The sequence below is a fragment of the Tursiops truncatus genome, chromosome X (assembly GCF_011762595.2).
Source record: "Tursiops truncatus isolate mTurTru1 chromosome X, mTurTru1.mat.Y, whole genome shotgun sequence".
Taxonomy (NCBI): Eukaryota; Metazoa; Chordata; class Mammalia; order Artiodactyla; family Delphinidae; genus Tursiops; species Tursiops truncatus.
Genome location: NC_047055.1, coordinates 62698911 through 62713447, shown reverse-complemented (window position 1 = coordinate 62713447; position 14537 = coordinate 62698911). Strand labels below are relative to the sequence as shown.

At 33.9% G+C, this 14537-nt stretch overlaps 1 protein-coding gene across 5 annotated transcripts in view; it reads right to left on the bottom strand.

Moving 5' to 3' along the window:
- The window catches only part of BRWD3 (bromodomain and WD repeat domain containing 3), a 124235-nt gene that overhangs the window by 75863 nt on the left and 33835 nt on the right, over positions 1 to 14537 (bottom strand). For all 5 annotated transcript variants that reach the window (XM_033849197.2, XM_033849196.2, XM_073799357.1 and 2 more), the window contains 2 exons: positions 3338 to 3498; positions 1828 to 2049 (listed from right to left, as the gene is read on the bottom strand). In XM_033849197.2, the coding sequence (XP_033705088.1) occupies positions 1828 to 2049; positions 3338 to 3498 (383 nt within the window). The remainder of the gene's footprint in view (positions 1 to 1827; positions 2050 to 3337; positions 3499 to 14537) is intronic.

Genomic DNA, 14537 nt, shown 5'->3' with positions numbered 1-14537 from the left:
GTTTTAACATTTTACTTTAATTTCAATGAAGTATGATAGAAATTTCGCCATTCTTAAATTTAAATCATCTTCATGTGTTTTAATGGATAACATAAAATAGGTCAAATGTCTGTATGTATCATTGTGGAAAAAAGAGATTAAAAAATATACTTGAGTTGCCAATTTAAAGTATGACTACTATCTGATGGTCTTTATCATGTAGGATTCTCAGGCTCTAACTCTCAGTATTTTACAGGTCCTCAGAAGAGAATCAGAGAAGGGAAAAGCCACTAGGCTCCTGATACCTGGGACACAGGAAAAGGTTGAAAATCAAACCAGGGTCTCTAGCATGCTCATGAGCTTTAAAAATCCCAAATAGGGAATTCCCTGGCAGTCCAATGGTTAGGAATCGGAGCTTTCACTGCCATGGCCCAGGTTCAATTCTTGGTCGGGGAACTAAGATCCTGCAAGCCGCTCAGCATGGCCAAATAAATAAATAAAAATTAAATTAAAAATTTTAAAAATAGGGTTTCCCTGGTGGCACAGTGGTTGAGAGTCCGCCTGCTGATGCAGGGGACATGGGTTCGTGCCCCGGTCTGGGAAGATCCCACATGTCACAGAGCGGCTGGGCCCGTGAGCCATGGCCGCTGAGCCTGTGTGTCCAGAGCCTGTGCTCTGCAACGGGAGAGGCCACAACAGTGAGAGGCCCACGTACCGCAAAAAAAAAAAAAATTCATTTGTAGAACAAAAAAACAACAACAAAGAGGTCCATGGATCTCTAGGGCACTTACACACATAAATCAAATGAGACAGAAACTAGCAAATGAAACTATGAAGGAGCCAAACAGTTCCATAAACATTTCCAGTATAAACAAATATTCATATTTTTTATGTTGTATGAGACTATCTCCAAATTCCAGAAACAGTCTGTCAGATAGGATGGTGGGAACACAAGTAACTAGTAATATTCCAAAACAAAATCCAAAAAATAATTTCAACTAATCAAAAATTTGACATAAAAATGTTCAAATCCAATATATGTTGAATCTAATTCTTGCTAGGGCCTCATAAACAGGTTATATATTATTTAAATAACACACAAAAAACTGATTGGCATATTTATTAGTGATTAAAGAACAAAGAAAAGTGAATGGGAGTAATTATCTCATCCACAAAAGTAACCTGCTTGACCAAAATAAAAGACAGTGTCAGAAGGATTCCTCTGTTTTGCTGTCAACACAAAGAAGAGAACAAAGTTCTTTGGGGAGTATCCAGGACTTTCACTACCAACATCTGGTAAAAACACTATATGGACAAATATTTAAAAACTCAATGTACTGTATGTCAAACATCTAGTTGAAATAAGAAATGACTGAAACTAAGAATAAAAATTTCCCTAATATTAAACTATGCATACACACACACACACACACACACACACACACACACACAAAATCTGACCTGATAAACATTTTGCATTAAATATTAACACAAAGTATGCCAATATTCAAATTAGAAGCTACTTATATCCTGCCTAAAAGGTACTGGTGTTGTTCCTTAAGGCAATTCCGTCTTTTCCCTTCTTCACAAATACAAATGAGATAAAGAAGATGTCTTACACTACATTTGAAAAAACTTTTCAATGACCTTTTTACTTATTTCTAAAGGGAACAGATTTATATGAAAAGGGAACTTTAAAAAATACCTGTCTGCAAGGTAAGGACAAAGCCCTTAAGAAATCAATATTTTTCTGTTGCCATTCTTTGTATAATCCACACGATGTAACAAAAAACAAGAGAATTCTCATTCTTATTACATCTACTAGAGGTATCTTTTTATTTTTCTTACCTGTATGGAAGTAATAGAAGCTGAATGTCCCTGAAGGACTGCAACTGGTGCACAAGTTCGAAGACACCACACTCTTACAACTTTATCACAGCTGCCTGCGGCAATGAGAGTGTTTTCATAGTTAACAGCCATGTCAGAAATTTCAGCAGAGTGCCCTCGAAGTGTAGCAAGAAGGCGCCCATCATCTGTTGCCCAAATTTTCACCAAACAGTCATCTGAACCCTACAGCAACACAAAAGGACAGAAGATTTACAATAAAGCAGAAATTCGCCCCCTCCCCCCACAGAAAAAGCAAAAACAAAGGAGAATTTTATTAAGTTACTTCTAAGCCTTTACTTTTTAGTCTCTTTTCTTCATGTAACATGGAGCGAGTAGAAAATATAAAATATGTCCAAATGACAGCACTGACAAAGCACTGTCCAAACTGATAATGGCATATGTGAATAACTCCTCAAAACTACTACCAATCCTGACAACTCAAAATATTTTTTACTTTTAAGTGATTTGGCATTAACTATCTCTGTCATTATTTCTTTCCTTACACCTGACAGCCTTTTTTCTTAATTGCTTGAATATTTTTTTCTCTATAAATACTTAAAACTTTAACCTAAAATCTACATGCAAACATGAGACTTTGTTAATAATCTCTGGGGAATATTATGTGGAACTTCCTACTGAGAATTTCAAAAGAGCTTTAAATAGTAAAAAGCAATTCTACTGTGGTAGATAAGCTATTTAATAATTATCTGTTTATAAAAAGATGAAAATCATCATCATCATCAACACCCATATACTTAGGTGATGCATTTTGGAGTCATGAAAACATCAATGGAAGAGTCTGTAATGAACTCCAAGAAGTCGAACTTCTCAAAATACAAACCACTTCCTTTGTTGTAGCCTAGGAATTTAAAAAGAAAATTATGCCAGTACCTACACTTCTACATTAACTTAGTACTGAAACAATGAGACTAAGCCTTTACTTGGAAATATTAGTGTGCTACAATTTTGTACTCTAAAGCACACAATATGATCTGGTTATTAACAATCCAATTTTAAAAATAATTACTATTGAATTCAAAGAGAGATATATACAATAACTGTAATCTTCATTACTAAACATGTAGTTCAACTATTCAACTATAAGGATGATGTAATCATTAATTAAGCAGAACTGGCACCAATAGAAAATGCATTTTAATAAATGTTTGCTAAAAGGGAATGAAACCAATTGAGTAGATAAACTTGTTTCACATAAATTAACCACCTCTAGAATATAAGGCCTCCTGAAGATTTATTTTTTTAAAATTAGATTTCCCAAATATAGGTCATTATAGTTCATCCATTTACTTATATAGAAAGAGAAAAGATTTTCAATTTCCACTCATCTTTTCTTGCATGCATGTGTCTAAAAAGGAAGAACTGCTTACAAAGCATAATTCAATGCCATGAAGCCTAGCTTCCATTGTTGTAAATCTCTAATATGCTATAGTATCATTAATTTTAAACTCACTGTAAAAATTCTTCTCCCACTTCGGTCAAATGCTACACAGTAGACAGATGACAAGTGCCCCAGAATTCTCTTATGCATCTTAATGTGCTGGTAAGCAGATGAAGGGAAAATATGGCTGAAGCGACTACATCCGGTTAATTGCCTGGCAGAGGTGATATTCACTGAAAAACAGAAAACAGGGGATTCACTTCTTAAAACCTAAAAGTGAAAACTACATTTAACATGAAGTTAAATCATCAGTATTATGATGAAACAAAACAGGGTACACACACCATGGCAATTCTACGCTGTGAGAAGTCTAAATTCCATCACACATTTCATGATTTTATGAACTCAAGTTCACTACCACAAAGCACTAAGAGTACTCTTCTTTCAAATCCCAGAAGTCTGATTTTCTGTTTACCTTACTATGGTTTCCCAAGTACAATCCCATTTTGCCTTTCTTGGTATACTTCAGTCAAAGACACTGTAACTTTAAATATATATAGGTAAATCTTACCATAACATGAAAGAATTTTAGAATAAAAACGGTATTTGGTTAAGTATAATACATCTTAAAATGTATATAGGAAATTTTATGAACTCCTGTCCTACCTTCTCACACCCATCCACCCTGTAAACAGCTGCGCCTAAAAATTCAAGAGTAATACAAGAGATTTATACAGTAAAAAGAGGAAGGAAACTATAACACCACATAGATTTTCAGTAACAAACAATCCTTTCTAGACTTGTCTATAGGTTCTCCCCCTTTTTGGTTTCAGAAACTATAGACTCTCCCTCTAATCAATGAACTTTTGAGAATTCATCTCTTATAAGGTCATCTTAGATCCTGTCTCCTTTTTTGTTTGTTTTGTGTTCTAATTTTCTTAAAAAGCAGCCAGAATAAAGCATAAATCTGCAAAATTCTCCTCCAAATACCACCTGGATTCTACTCATTTCCCTAAAACGAAGATCTTGTTCCCTATAAGGATATACAAGCACCTACTTGCTCTGTGACATTCCACCAGTCTTCCCTTATACACTGAAAGTATTCAGCATCCAACATATTATATTTTAATCAAAACATAGAAGCCTTAAAAGTTAGAGTGACCTTGAGGCAAGGCAAAATTTTACCATACTTCATAATAATATAGTATAAATAATAATAGCTTTATGTTGAAACAAGGCAAAATTAAGGCAAGAATTGAGTTGTAGCTAGATTAGTACGATTAGAAGCATGCCACAATCAAAAATAAGAAACCTTTCAACATCTCAATCTTAAGAGCAATGAAGTCTTTTTCAGGCAACGGTCAATCCACTGGCCATCTCAAACTGATAAAATGACAAAAATTGAATGATGAATAGAAAAATCCAACTTTGAATGCAAATCATAAGAACACATTAGAAATCTTAATATTTATGTTGAGATGCTGAATAAATAATGGTGGAAAATCCATAAGTATCAGTACTAGGTAAGAGGTTTCCTTTTTGGCAGTTGCTTCCCATGTCAACCTCTAGAAATGGCCACAACTCTAAGATGGGAAGAGCAGGCGCCGTAACTTTTGGACTTTAGCAATCTTCCCTCTCCAGTCAAACATTTCTTACTGCTCTGAGTTCCTTGAAACAATCAACCATTACTTCTGCTTTGCTTTTTTTACATTCATATTCTGTAAATATATAGAGGAAAAGGTGTGTTACTTTTAAGGAAGGATTTCTCAACCTTGGAACTATTGGCCTTTGGAAATTTGGGACTGAGGATTCTTTGTTGTGGGGGTCTGTCTGTCTATTGTAGAATGTTTAGCAGCATACCTGGCCTCTACCCACCAGATGCTATTAACACCCCACCAACAACAACTTGTGACAAGCAAAAATATCCCCAGACATTGCCAAACATCTCCTGGGGAAAAACTGCCCCTGGTTGAAAACCAGTTTGAAGTTTAAAAACAAAAAACACCATCAATATGAAGAAAAATATCAGAAAAGCAGAGATAGAGAAAGAATCAGAATTACAGAATATATGATGGACTATTCTGTAAAAATTAATAATTAAAATATGAAAACTCCATCAATGTGGGACAATTTAGGAGCTACAAAGCAAAAAATATAAAATATGAACTTATAAGTAGATTATGATTTAAATTATACAAAAAACACATACATATATGTATAAAGACTAGAAAGAAAAATGAAACCAACTGCTTTGTGATAAAAGTATAGATTTTTTTAAGTTTCACTTAACACTCTTCTAATAATACATTTTTATCTTAAACACAAGTTTTCTATTAGGTTCTCTAGTCCACTAACAGCTATTCAAAAACTTCCTATATATGGTATATCGCATATTCGACAGCAGGATCATCAAATATTCCTTCTTTCCTATCTCAGCGATTTTTGTTTATTCATATAGCACCTGAGATGATAATATTTATACATTTTTCTCAGTCATTTGGTAATGTCAACAGGTCTTAGGCTCTATATACAATAAGGAGTTCTGTCAACACTCTTTTGCATGTATTCTCCATATAGCCACTCTTTTTCAGTACTGATGCTTTTTGCTTTTCTTACATCTCTAAAGAATCCTTTATCAAGAACATTTTCTGAAATTTGTAATGGCTGATAACTGACTTTAAAAATACAATTAAAAAGAGTTCACTTTTGACCAATCCTTGAGTATTTTACTAGAAAGTAGATCTCATTCTTCTAGAATAAATATTATATAGCTCCTTCGGGGGAGAGGGATGCTTAGAGTCCTTTTCTCAAAAGTAGTAATTCCTTTCCTCAAAAGTAGTAATAAAATAAAGGGACACACACACACAATTATGACTGTGTTGTATTTAAATGTCTCTATCAAGATTACTATGAAAAGCTATATGCCAATAAAGTGGACAATGTAGAAGAAATTGACAAATTCCTAGAAATGTACAATCTCCTCAAACTAAACCAGGAAGAAATAGAAAGTATGAATAGACCATTGGTAACCAATCTAGTGGTTACCAATGGGGAAAGGAAAGGGGGAAGGGGCAAGTTAGGGATAGGGGATTAAGAGGTACAAACTAAAATGTATAAAATAAATAAGCTATGAGGATATATTGTACAGCAAAGGGAAACATAGCCAATATTTTATAATAACTATAAATGGAGTATAATCTATAAAAAATTTTTGAATCAGTTATACACCTGAAACTAATATTGTAAATCAACTATACATCAATTAAAAAATAAATAAATAAAAATAAAACAGTCAAAAATAAAATAAGGGACTTCCCTGGTGGTGCAGTGGTTAAGAATCCACCTGCCAATGCAGGGAACATGGGTTTGATCCCTGGTCGGGGAAGATCCCACATGCCACGGAGCAACTAAGCCCATGCACCACAACTACTGAGCCTATGCTCTAGAGCCTGCGAGCCACAACTACTGAGCCCGTGCACCACAACGAAGAGTAGCCCCTGCTCGCCACAACTAGAGAAAGCCTGCATGCAGCAACAAAGACCCAACACAGCAAATAAATAAATAAATAAAATAAAATATATACCCTTTTTTAAAAAAAATAAAAAATAAATATCTATCAAATGTACTATTTGAATGCATTGTTTCTTCTTCTATTATAAGCAGAATGCAAGATTAGAGATGAGCAATTTAAACTTTCACCCTAACAAAGTAGAAGGAAGTATTAATGAGAAACAACTACAAATAAATTTTTAAAAAAATCCCACAATCCTATGCCAATATATCCACTATTCATTATTGCAATCTCAATATTAAGCTTTCTAAAATCTACTGTATTTCAAAGGTATGTAATAAGTTTTAGTATATATAATTAATTACCTTGATTACTTATTTAAGTATTTCAAAAACACTATAAAGAGTAAACGTTATCTCAGCTTCAATTTACTAAGGAATGTAGCTCTCAAAGTTACAAAAGTGAAATGACAATACAACCCTCAAAACACTGGTTAGAACGGGGCAATCAATCAACATAATTTTAGTCAGAACAAAATGCCTGCTTCTCCATCCACTGTTGTTAAGGACCTGGCAACCTTGAAAAATAGTACACCTTAATTATGACACCTTTCTATCTGGGGAGCTGATACGGTAATAGTCAGTTTCGAACAATCAGCTACAGAGCATTTTCTCTTGAGTACTGATGTGAACATGCCAACCTTGTCTTGAAATACATTAAGAACTTTTGAGAAAAACATCTTTGATGTCACAATAATTTCTTTGTATTTAGCAATGCTGACAAATTCAATTAGTAGATAAACTAGTCAAATATACATACATATAAAATGTATTTAAATACGAAATATTACATTCAGAATCCACTATGTCTCCTAAGTGTTTCTCTTTAAATCTTTGTAGGATAAGTTTCCAAACTGTTCTCTAAAACATGATATATGAACTAACCCAACAAGAGACCAAAATGCTTAAAGATTCAAGTAATAACAAGATAAGACTTATTCAGTGTATTTTATAAACTTTTTAAGTCACAGAGATTAATAAACAGCTACAAATGGAATAATTGCTTTCTCTCTTTAAAAGGTATTTGTTGACAACCTACTATGAGCTAAAGCACTGTGACAGATACTAGAATACAACTTATAAACGAGTCAAATAAGATTCCCATCCTTGTGGAATTTACATTATTCCACTGGGCAAAAGCTTTCATCGTTTACTCAATTGCAGGAATGAATAAGATACTTTAATGAAGTGATCTGCAGAAATACATATCTCTCAAAATGTGTTTTTCTAATAAGTTCTGCAAGTGATGCTGATGCTGTGCCAAATTTGGGAACTACCAATTCTAGTCCAACTTCCCTCCCCACAAAATTATCCTTTCTATAATGTATCTGGTAGATAGCCATTCAGCCTCTGCCTATACACTTCTAGTAAAGAGAAGATTATTTCTCAAAAATGAATGATTTATATGTTGAGCTGCTCTAATTTTGCAGAGACTCTACCTTTCACTGAGCTCAATTTCTTTCCCTCCAAGTTCCAGAGAATCACAGGTTTAGCCCTTGAGAGCTACACTTAAAAAAAAAGTCAAATCCCTTTGTTATATGGTAACCCATGAAATATTTAAAGATAGCTATCATTTGTGCCTTAAGTCTTCTCTCAACATGTGAGGTCTCCTCTATATTACTCACAGCCATAATTTACAAACACCTTTCTTTCCTATCATTCCCTATAGAAAAAAGCATTCTTTCACCATAAACACTACTGTGGTTGCTTTTTTCTGGTAAGGTAAGTCTCTAGTTCATCAATGTCTGAGCCTCTTAAAACAATACAAGGACTTCCCTAATGGTCCAGTGGTTAAGATTCCACACATACAATGCAGGGGGTGCGGGTTCAATCCCTGGTCAGGGAACTAAGATCCCACATGCCGCGTGGTACGGCCAAAAAAAAAAAAAAACAACTGAGCAAAATATCCCCAGTGGTCTGATCAGCACAGAGTACAGGGGATTATTTCCAGCTATGCCTCTATAAATGCAATTTAAGATTGCAAAGACTACATTAGTTTTCTAAAACAGCTGCCTTATGCTATCTAATAGTCAGATTAAAGTTAGTTTAACATTCTTTTCTAGTAAATGTATTTAAGGTTCTAGTGATCACCTCCTTCTTTTCTAAAAGTACACAAACCACTTATTAAATAAGCCTGTCTAAAATTTTCCTGGGGTTAAAGCTAAGTTCACCGATCAATAATTTAAAGATCTGTTCTTTGTTCCCTTATTGTACACTTGTCCATTGGTCATTTCCATTTCTCTTGTCTCCTCTGATTTCACAAAGAATACCTGCCAGTGAAAACTGGTTTAGTATACTGTGACTTAATTCATTTGGGACTCTTAAAGCAGCTAGGTACTCATGCATCTTGGGTTTTCTTTTCTTTTAACCATGCTAGCTCTATCCTTTATACAGTTTAGAGATCTTCCTCTTTGATAGAGAAGACTAAAGCAAAATATAATTATCCCCAGCACTTACATTTTAGTTATAAATTTATTCCATCTATTCCTTTTTAATAAATCTATAGGTTCCTTCCCCATATGCTAATTGGAACATTAAAGGTGTTTTGGGGGTATTCTTATATGGATTGAACCATATGAAATTGTTGATATTCAACCATTTTCTACAAATAGAAGTAGTAATTTTAAATGGCTCAACATAATAACTAAATTGGAGTGGGGAGGAATAAAAGGACATTCATTATTAGTTTGATATAGATATCCTGTTTTACCTCTCCATTAGGAAAGCATCATCCATACTGTCCAGTCTGTAATATAATCCAATATAAATTTCTCACTCAATCTCTACACACTGTTTTTCATAGCACAGCCACATTTTGGCCTATGGATTTGTAAATACATTTAACATGCACTGCTACTCCTTACCTTCCTATTAGATATGTTTGTTTAGAACCAAATATCACCACTCATCACACTTTAAGTACTAATACCATTACAAGTTTTGAATGTCTTTATGTTAAATTTTCTAGTTCACTTTGTTAAATTATATCTAATATTTGTAAATATTCTGCCTAACCTGTATGTTTTCTATCATGAATTACTGGTCACTTCCTCCTTTATGGATCTTTTCCCTATGTTATACCTGCTATACTTCATCATATTTTTTTTTCTTACAGGTAATTTTACTAGTGCGAGTAACAAACAGTAAAATTAACTTATTTTGGCTTAATTTCCTGTGCTTTCTCCACATAAATTAGAAGTGGTAATGAACAGTAAAAGGGAGAGAATACAAGGTCACAGTTATCCCACAAGAAGACTCAAATTTTATGAAGAACATATTAAAGGATTAATTAAAACTGAATAAAATGCACATATTCTCCTGAAATCTATTTTTTCTATTAATATTTTAAATGCTATTTAATTACCTTTAGAAATTAATAATACTGAATGGTCTTTGAAAAAAGGAACAGAAAAATAGCATAATTTGAAGTGTATAATATTCTAGTGTATGTTGGATATTAATGCACCATTTTATGTAATCAAATTCTATTTGTTTCAAAATTACAATATGGAACACTGTGTCCCAAATTAATAAGGTTAGAACCAGACTGACTTTTTCATCTAGTCTTCAATAATAGCTTTGCTTTCCTCACTTTTTGGCATCCTGAATTATAAGGATGTGCTTCTTTTCTTACGTTACTCGTTTTTTCACTGTCCTCTCCATTAGTTATCCATCCCACCATTTTATAGGAAAAAAGTAAAATCTACCAATAACCTATAAAATTCTAGTGTTAGAAAAAAGTGTGTCTATTTTAGAACATTTGTTGAGTGTGGCATAAGATATACTATTTATTCTCTTGACTTCAAAGGTTAGTACTAGACCCTCAAATATTAAATGGTGATATAAAAAACTTAAAAAAAATAGAAGAATAACAAGGACACTTAACAACAGTAAATCCAAACTGAGGACTTATTACAGGGTTGTTGTACCAAAAAAACTGTATTAGTACATCAGCTTATTCCTACAATAGTTCAAGACCACACAGTTTGTTCTCCTAAATTCAGTCAATCACATCAACACACCTAGGTTAGTAAGCAAAAATAAATAGAAGCATCATTGTAAGTGCATAAATTCTGTGAAAAAATACCTCAAAGCACATTTCCTTCTATTATCTTCATACATGAAAGATAGAACATTATTAGACCAAAAAATGATTAGAAAGCCTAAGCTAAAACATACTGAAACAATTATATAACAGGCAGAGGACAAAAACTGTAAAGTAGTAAATAAGTTTAAAATTGGGGAAAGTTGTAATAAAGTATAAAATATTTGTTATTTTATACTAAAATCTAAGGTTTTATATTTTATATACTTAATAAAGAAAATGTTGAATTAAAATGAGTATTATAGAATTTCATACTCCACATGATTTCTTGCTAAGACACAGCTATCAGTAGCGGAATCCAAATTTAAAGTGTATTAGGGGAATGATGTCAGCATCATAATAGTTGAGTTTTTCTTTTCTTCTCTCCCCTCTGATGAACAACTAATTGGACAATAATAGCTGAGAACATCCGAATGATGGGAAAGGACTTGGACATACAAGTACATGAAGCTAATAGAAAACCTTATTACCACAATGCAAAAAGATGTTCTGTAAGACACATTATAATGAAAATTTCAGAAATCAATGATAAAGAATATTAAAGCCAGCAACAGGAAAAGAGAAAGTAACCTACAAAGGAAACCCCATTAGCCTATCAGCAGATTTCTTAGCAGAAATTCTACAGGCCAGGAGAGTGTGGATTGACATATTCCAATTATTGAAAGATAAAAGTTGCCAGCCAAGAATACTTTATCCGGCAAAGTTATCCTTCAAAAGTGAAGGAGAAATAAAGGTTTTCTCAGCCAAACGAAAGCTGCGGGAGTTCAGCGCCACTAGACTTGCTTTGTAAAGAAACACTAAAAGGAGTTCTCCAACTGAAATGAAAGAACCAAAAAGTGAGATGATGACATATGAAATACTCTGGTAAAGGAGAAAAATGGACAGAATTAGAAAACTGTAATTCCATATTAGAATGGTATGTTAATCACTTAACTTTAGATACAGGTTAAAGGGAAAGACTATTAAAAATAACTATAACCACTATAATTTGATAATGAATACACAGCATAAAAAGAGGCAAATAGTGAAATTGAAAATAGAAAAGTGGAGGAGAAGGACTTCCCTGGTGGTCCAGTGGTTAAGACTCTGTGCTTCCATTGGAGGGGCCATGGGTTCAATCTCTGGTTGGGGAACTAAGATTCCACATGCTGCATGGCACGACCAAAAAAAAAAAAAAAAAAGAAAAAGAAAGAAAGAAAAGTGGAAGAGAAAAGGGGTGGAAATCTTTAAAGGTGAATGAAGATAAGTTGCTATCAGCATAAAATGGACTGTTTTTTTTTTATCTATAAGATGTTTTATGTAAACCTCATGGTAACCACAAAGCAAAAATCTGGAATGGATTCATGAAACTAAAAATAGGAGAGACAGAGCATTCCACCATGGAAAACCAACAATTTACAAGGCAGGCAGAAACAATGGGAAAAAGAAACAATGGAGACATAAAACAACCACAAGGCAAACAATAAAATGGCAGTTGTAAGGCCTTACATATCAATAATCACTCTAAATGTAAATGGTTGAATTCACCAATCAAATGGCATAGAGTGGTTGGATGGGTAAAAAAACAAGACCCAGCTACATGCCATTTACAGGAAACTTGGTTCAGCTCTAAAGACATATAGGCTCAAATTAAAGGGATGGAAGAAGATGCTACTGGCAAGTGGAAACCAAAAGAAAGTGGGGATAGACATATTCATCAGGCAAAGTAAGACCTTCAAGCCAAAAATGATAACAAAGACAAAGACTGTCATTATATAATGATAAAAGGAGTCATTACATCAAGAAGGTATAACAATTGTAAATATATGTGCAGCCAACATAGGAGCACCTAAATATATTAAGCAAATACTAACAGGTCTGAAGGGAGAAACAGACAACAAAACAACAATACTAGAGGACTTTAATAGCCCCCTGTCAGCAATGGATAGATCACCCAGACAGAAAATCAATAAGGAAAGGTTGGAATTGAACATACTTTAGATCAAATAGACTTAACAGATATATAGAACATTCCATCCAATAGCAGCAGAAGAAACGTTCTTCTCAAGTGAACATGAAACATTTTCCTAAATAGATCATATGATAGGACACAAAACAAGTCTTAGCAAATTTAAGACTGAAATCATTCCAACTATCTTTTCTGACCATAATTGTATGAAACTACAAATCAACAACAAGAGGAAACCTAGAAAGTCTACAAATATGTGGAAACTAACCAACACGCTTCTGAACAGCCAATGGTAAAAGATAAAATCAAAAAGGACACAAAAAAACTATCTGTAAACAAATGAAAATGGAAACACAACATATCAAATCCTACGAGATGCTGCAAAAGCAGTTCTAAGGAAAGTTTATAGTGATAAATTCATGTATTAGAAAGACTGGAAATAAACAACATCACTTCAAGAAACTAGAGAGAAGAACAAAGTAAGCCCCAAGTTAGCAGAAGGAAGGAAATAATAGAGATCATAGTGAAAATAAATGAAATAGAGACCAGAAAAACAATAGAAAGGTTCAACAAAACTAGGAGCTGGTTCTTCAAAAAGATAAACAAAACTGACAACTTTAGCTAGGCTAAGAAAAAACAAGTGAAGAAAATAATATTAGAAATGAGAGACATTATAACTGATACTGCAGAAATACATAGGTTCATAGGAAACTACTATGAACTATTATATGCCAACAAATAGATAACCTAGAAGAAATGGATAAATTCCCAGAAACACATAAACTACGAACACTGATGCGGGAATAAATAGAAAATCTGAACAGATCAATAACAAGTAAAGAGACTAAATCAGTAATCAAACACCTCCCAACACAGAAAACCCCAGGACAGGTGGTTTCACAGGGAAATTCCACCAAAAATTTCAAGAATTAATGCCAGTCCTTAACAAATTCTTTCAAACTATAGAGGAGGGAACACTTCCAAACTCATTCTATGAGGCCAGGATTACTCTGATACCAAAGGCAGATAAGAGCACTACAGGAAAAGAAAACTACAGATCAATATCCCTGATGAACATAGATGTAAAAAATTCTCAACAAAATATTAGCAAGCGGAATTCAAGAACACACTCAAAGAATCATAGAAAATGACCAGGGCTTCCCTGGTGGCACAGTGGTTAAGAATCCACCTGCCAAGAAAGGGGACACGGGTTTGAGCCCTGGTCCGGGAAGATCCCACATGCTGCGGAGCAGCTAAGCCTGTGCGCCACAACTACTGAGCCTACACTCTAGAGCCTGCAAGCCACAGCTACTGAGTCTGCATGCCACAACTACTGAAGCCTGAGTGCCTAGGGTCTGTGCTCCAAAACAAGAGAAGCCACCGCAATGAGAAGCCCATGCATGGCCACAAAGAGCAGCCCCCACTCCCCACAACTAAAGAAAGGAAAGCCCACATGCAGCAACAAAGACCCAACACAGCCAAAAATAAAACAAATTAATTAAAAAAAGAAAGTGACTAAGTGGAATTTATCCCTAGGATGCAAGGATGGTTCAACATACGCAAATCAATAAATATAATATATAACATTAAAAGAATGAACCATAGAAATCACATAATCATTTCAATAGATGAAGAAAAAACATTTGACA